A 6,741-nucleotide genomic window follows, 5' to 3' on the forward strand; every position below is an offset into this window, starting at 1 on the left:
AAAATTAATCTGTTTGTTTTAAAATACCACTACTGAGAAATTATACATAAGGACAAAATAATTTATACACCCTTAATGGAGATGTTGAAAGTATATTATTTGCAGAAATAATGTACTAGGTATTAAAATAAAGGTATGAACAAGGTGAAAAAAGTTTTGCCCATTATTCTAGCTTTAAACATGATTCAGTGCTACCAGACTATGACTTAACTGAGGAACAGATGCTCTATGTCTTTATAAGTCCCCAATCCATAAGAAACTATTTTTTGTCTCTCTCACTAAACTGATTCAGGAACATGCCAGGCTCTCTCTGTGCAAAATCTGTTCTGCTAAACTGGATGCCCAGCTGTTGGTGACAATGCTTAGAAAGGAAAGCTGAATATTTATAATACTTTATTTCGTACAGCTGTCTTCTAAAGAGCAGTCATCAACATTTTATTGAATGCAGACTAAATGCTCAAAGGAGAAAAAGGTCAATATAAATTAAAACCAGTTTTCCCAGTGACAAATGCAGCGTTAAAAGTACTTTGAACCCTGAGAAACAGAAATTACGTTATCTAAAATATTAGAGAATTTGAGCATAAAGCAAAAAAAAGGATTGTATGGTAAAATTTGAATTATAAAAAACAAAAATCTTACATCTTAGAAAATGACTATTCTTAAATAAGTGACTATTGAGGTGTTTTTTTTATTGACTTTCAAACAAGTGACAAGAACAAGAAAAAAAATAGAAGAGATGGACAATTTACAAACACTATGGAGTAGCAAATATTAAATACAAAAATTTAATCTATCACTTAATTTTGCTATTATACCTACATTAGCTTAGCGCATAACATTATTTGGAATTGATTAAATCACTTTGAAAATTTACTTGTATCTTTTAGAAGTCCACCTGAAATCAATTTAATGTGAATTTTCAATGAAGCAGGAAGAGACTAGAGCTATGAACAAATAAAAATGGCAGATGATCCAAAAAAGTGTGTGTGTGTGTGTGTGTGTGTGTGTGTGTAGTTTTGGAATATGTAGTACCCTATTCAGGTGTGTGAGATGTTTTAGTATTTTATAAAATTTCAGAAGTAGAGTTCAAAACTTAAAATACATAGCACAGCATTTTTTATCCTTTGGTTTTTTTTAATTTTTAATTTAAATTTTAGCTAACTATCCTTTGTTTTTAAATACTAAGGTGTAATACTGCTTATTAGAAGGAAACAAACCCTACCCTGATATTAACTTTCAAAATATTATTGCTTTAACACTGATGATTAATTCTTACAGAAAGTAACTAATGTTTGGATTTAAAAGGTTTCCAGTTTAGTTGCTAGTGTTGATCTAAAGGCCCAAGGAAATACATAAAAGCAAATAAGAAAAGTTAGACTGTTATTTTCTATAATAACTCTAAAAACATAACTTATTGTGGATGATATGGCTTTCAGATAATTCAGGAATCCAAACCAACAGCTGGTAATATTTGCATGAATCATGAAAAGAAGGCTAAAAAATCACTCAGTTCATCCAATAAGGAAGAGGTGGTGTGACATGCCCGCTATCACACAGCTTGAAGGGAAGAAACGCAGATCTCAGATCCTGTGCATAATAAATCTTTGTTGAATTGAAGGGGAGGAGTTAAAGAAGAGGTAAAGAACAGCAAACCTACCAGAGGATTTTATGACAATCTACCTTTACTATTCTATTAGAATTGGGCCCACTGACAAAATATATTATTAAATTAAGCATGTTTTACCCTTTTTTTTTAACCGCTCTTTTATCCACAACTGTAGCTAAGCATGAAATTATGTTAGGTGTAAAAGGATGATGTTAATAGCAACATAGAGGAAGAGATGGTTGAAGCATATTATAAAGGAAGAACATACAAAAGTCGATTAGATATATGGAAGCAATATTTTCCTAAAGTATTTACTCACTTGCCACCAGTATTCATTGGCAATTAAAAGTGATATATCTCGGGGCACCTGGGTGGCTCAGTGGGTTAAGCATTCGACTTCGGCTCAGGTCATGATCTCACGGTCCGTGAGTTCAAGCCCTGCGTCAGGCTCTGTGCTGACAGCTCAGAGCCTGGAGCCCGGTTCAGATTCTGTCTCTCTCTCTCTCTCTCTGCCCCTCCCCTGTTCATGCTGTCTCTCTCTGTCTCAAAAATAAATAAACGTTAAAAAAATAAAAATAAATAAATAAAAGTGATATATCTCTGGGACTTCTATAAAGTTATAAGCAGCTTTTGTGGTTACTACATTGGTTTAAAAAAATGACACCCCCCAAAAAGGCAAATGATCAAACAGACATTTCTCCAAGGAAGATATACAACTGGCCAATAAACATGAAAAAATGTTCAACATCCCTAATATTAGGAAAATGCGAATCAGAGCCACAGTGAGATACCATTCACAACCATTAGGATGTCTACTATCAAAAGCCCAGAAAACCCCCCAGAAATTGTTGGCTACGGTATGGAGAACTGGAATGTTTGTGCACTGCTAGCAGGACTGTAAAATGCTGCTGTGGAAAACAGTCTAGCAGTCCCTCAAAAAATTAAATGTAGAATTGCCATATGATTCAGCAATTCCACTTCTGGGTACATAGCCAACAGAATTGAAAGCAGAGACACAAACAGGTATTTGTACACGCATGTTCATAGCAGCATTATTTCCAATAGTCAAAATGTGAAAGCAATGCAAGTGTCCATTAACAGATGAATGAGTAAACAAAATGTACCACAGATATACAATGGAATATTAGGCAGCCTTAAAAAGGAAGAAATTCTGACATATGCTACAACATAGATGAACCTTAAAGACCTTATACTAAGTGAAATAAGTCAATCACAAAAGGACAAATACTATATGATTCCACTCAGGTGCTTAAAGTAGTCAAATTCATAAACACAGAAAATAGAGCATGGTTGCCTGGGGTTGGGAGGAAGGGTGAATAGGGAGTTACTGTTTTATGGGTATAAAGTTTCAGTTTTGCAAGATGGAAAACATTTTAGAGATACATGACAGTGATAGTTGCACATGTGAATATACTGAATGCCACCGACCTGTACACTTAATAATTTAAAATAGTAAACTTTACAAAAACAGAGTAAAAAAACAGTAAATTTTGTTATGTATATTTTACCACAGTTTAAAAATACTTTTTAAAATGGGCACCTATCTACTGTATCCTAGTTTCTTCCCCTGCTTATAACCTCTGCAGGTTACTTTCTACTTTCAATCTAACCCAAATTTATACCTATGCCCATAATTTATGCTGGTTGCTACCGGCATTTTGCTCTTCAGCATTTAGGAAAGATAAATACATTTGACAGGCAATTTCATATGAAGAGAAATAGAAAGTAACTATGTTTGTAGGATCAGTCATATTACTAAAACTATCCTCCCCTATTTTATTTAATTTATCACATGATAGTATCCTGAATAGGATTATCTGATTCTGTCAGAAAAGAACAAGCAGAGTTTCTTTTTTTTTTTTTTAATTTTTTTTTCAACGTTTATTTATTTTTGGGACAGAGAGAGACACAGCATGAACGGGGGAGGGGCAGAGAGAGAGGGAGACACAGAATCGGAAACAGGCTCCAGGCTCTGAGCCATCAGCCCAGAGCCTGACGCGGGGCTCGAACCCACGGACCGCGAGATCGTGACCTGGCTGAAGTCGGACGCTTAACCGACTGCGCCACCCAGGCGCCCCGAGAGTTTCATTATACATTACTAACACTGGTGACAATATTAAAGAAATTACTCTAGAAAATATGAACTTTCATTTGATTTCTAATTAAGAACCAGGAATGACACCTCAAAAACACAAAATTACATGCTCTGAGCTTCTCTTTAAAACACTAAATGACATTTTGAGTAGCAGAGCTGAGAGATTGTATGTGTGGGGAGAGAGATAGTAAAGCAGATAAGACTCAGAGAGACTTGATGGTATGCCAAATTCCTCCCCTAAGTTTGGGCAAATCACATAATCTCACTAAGCTTCATAAAGTTGATAATAATACTGGCCTGTAAACTAGTAGGAAATTTCTGAATGGAAGATAAAAATATCTCTTACTATGCCAGTGCTTCCATTTACTTCTCACTATAATGTGATGATAATATTGCAAGAGCATTTAAAGGATTATTGAGTATGCTTATGAGATGCTTAGAAATCTTTTGATGAAAGGCATTGGCCAAATTCACATCCCATGTGACTCCTTTGGTGTAAATTGATATATGTGAAATGATTTATTTTCCATTCTATATATGAGAATGAAAAAAGAAGGGAGAAGAATCTCCTATATCCTTTTTATATTATTCCTTTCATTCAGGCCTGTGTTCTTTTGTGTTCAACATTCATGGTGGTGATACAATAATTCACTATCACATATGGGTGAGCAGAGGGAAATATTACTCTATTACATGTAGAAATATGGTCACTATGTGAGAGCACCTAAATAAATGATTAATTCTGTATCCTTCATGAATAACGGGTCAAAACCATAACCAGTTATTGGGCGACATATTTGTGTGTGTGTGTGTCAACATCTTCCTTATTAAAAGATTAATAGTGAATTAGCTAAAGAATTCTTACAAAAGTAAAAGGATATATACGGGAATATTGATCCCAGAAGATAAATAGAGATGAGATCGTTATTGAGCTAAATAAAGTGAGAAACGCCATAACTTCATTCTTAAATGAGTATTCTCAGAAATGAACATTAATAAAATATTCATTACTATTTCTGCTTGTGAGAAACATATACAGATATGTGTGTATTACCACACATACATACATATAAAGGACATAAGTTTAATCCTTTTAAAATCTATTGAAAGGGGCCAAATAGGTTTACCAGAATTAAATATGGAAAATGGGTAATCTTTTAATATTTTTGTATGTATTATATGTTACAGCATAAAACTTAATGACACATTGATGTCTACCCTTCCCCTGAGATTCTAGCACAATCATCTCTAAGTTTTCCCTGACACTGTCCACTTTGCATTAAGGACCTTTCTACTCTACAGCACTATAGCAGTTCCTCTCACTAAGCTTATCATGTTGAAATAGTCCATTTCTATGTTTGTCTTTTCTCCCTGTACTAGCACCTCTCTGGTAACTGGTAGGTTAAACATTCTTGTTAAACTATCCTTCTCAAAAATTAAAATTCCTAGCAAACACAGTATCTGTTCATATTTGAATCCCCAAAGCCTGACGCAGTGATGGGCACAAAAGAGTTATATAATGATTTAATTCACTGTATTTATTTTGAACTTAAAGCTTCAATCTCAAATATTTAAGTCCTTTAATTGTTTATGATTCTTCAATCCTGTTTAAGGTAGTTAAATACAGGTTCCTAAAAGATGTCATATTGACAGTCTTATCTCTAAGGTAGTCTCTTGTATGGATCTGTCTTAAGAGTTCTGGAAAAATCTAAACCATAATCTCTTCAAATATTGACTTTCCTTCATTCTTCCTTTATATACTTCATCTAGAAGTAATTTTAGACTTTCTAGTTACATTTCCCATATCTCTAAACTCTTATTTCTTAGATTTCTTGCCTGTATAGTGAATTTGGGCAATTTCTTCAGATCTTTCTTTCAGTTGTCTAATTCTTTCTTCAATTGTATCTAATTTACTGTTTAATCCACCCATTGGTGTGCCTGTGTGTGTGTGTTTAAAAACAACTTGATGAGGTTTTTGTGGGGAACTTTTAATTTTTACCTAATTTTAAACAAAAAAAGTCTAGGAAGAAGAGTTCTTGTTATCCTTTACCCAGACTTGTCACTTATTTACATTTTGTCCTATTTGTTTTAATCATTCTCTCTCTATACATATATATAAACCTTTCTTGACTTATAGTAGGTTATGCCCTGATAAACCCATCTAAGTTGAATGTATCTCAAGTTGAAAATGCAATTAATACACCTAACCTAACAAATATAATAGCTTAGTTCAGCCTAAGCTTACATTAACCTAGAGTTGCCCCCCACCCTCAGGCTTGCTCTCTCTCCAAATAAATAAACTAAAAAAAAAATTTTTTTTTTAATAAATAAAGGGGCAGGTTTTAATAGGTCCCAGAGAGTAGGGGGTGGGGAGGTTCAGAGGAAAAGGGAAGTTTGGTGAAAGGATTACCATGGGGGAACAATAGATGAGGTGGGGATGGTGAAAGAAAAATGGCATCAGAGGTGGAACCTGAGCACAGGACAGCTGCCACATGTTCAGAGTCAAAGAAGATGGGGAAGGCAGAAAAGAGGCTTTAGAAGCCTTTGTTTCTCTCTTTGTTTGTTTGCCTCATTTAGAAACTGTATTTTGCAGAGAGGCAATTTTAGATTCCCAATAACTTTCAGAAGCTTCAAAATACTAATCCAAACAGGTATCCCATTCAGTTTTTATTTATTTATTTTAATTTTAGATATAGAAAGAGCACAGACATGCAATAGGCGGGGGGCGGGGGGGGGAGCAGGGAAGAGAGAGAATCTTAAACAGGTTCCACACTCAGGTGGATCCCAATGAGGGGCTCAATCCCACAATCCTGGGATCATGACCTGAGCTGAAATCAAGAGTCGGACACTCAACAGACTGAGCCACCCATGCACCCCCCCCATTCAGTTTTGACAATTTTATTTATTTTTAAAGTGTTTATTTATTTGTTTTTGAAAGAGAAAGAAAGCATGAGCAGGGGAGGGGCAGGAAAGGGGGGAGGGAGGGAGGGAGGGAGGGAGGGAGGGAGGGAGAGAGAGA

At 35.0% G+C, this 6,741-nt stretch overlaps 1 protein-coding gene across 9 annotated transcripts in view; it reads right to left on the reverse strand.

Moving 5' to 3' along the window:
- ITGB3BP (integrin subunit beta 3 binding protein) overlaps positions 1–6,741 on the reverse strand; it is a 73,519-nt gene that overhangs the window by 51,731 nt on the left and 15,047 nt on the right. For 6 of the 9 annotated variants that reach the window (XR_005788619.1, XR_005788618.1, XR_005788617.1 and 3 more), the window contains exon 1: positions 1,926–2,038. The exons of 1 other annotated variant lie outside the window; for it this stretch is intronic. Coding sequence is in view for 4 of the 8 variants with exons in the window: in XM_040470483.1 (XP_040326417.1) it covers positions 1,926–1,942 (17 nt within the window). In the remaining 4 variants the exon portion in view is untranslated. Of the gene's footprint in view, positions 1–1,925; positions 2,039–6,741 lie in introns of those variants that run through there. 2 more of the 9 variants (XR_005788616.1, XM_040470478.1) reach the window with 1 other exon arrangement.

Source organism: Herpailurus yagouaroundi, unplaced genomic scaffold (assembly GCF_014898765.1).
Source record: "Herpailurus yagouaroundi ecotype Mexico unplaced genomic scaffold, PumYag 77, whole genome shotgun sequence".
NCBI lineage: Eukaryota > Metazoa > Chordata > Mammalia > Carnivora > Felidae > Herpailurus > Herpailurus yagouaroundi.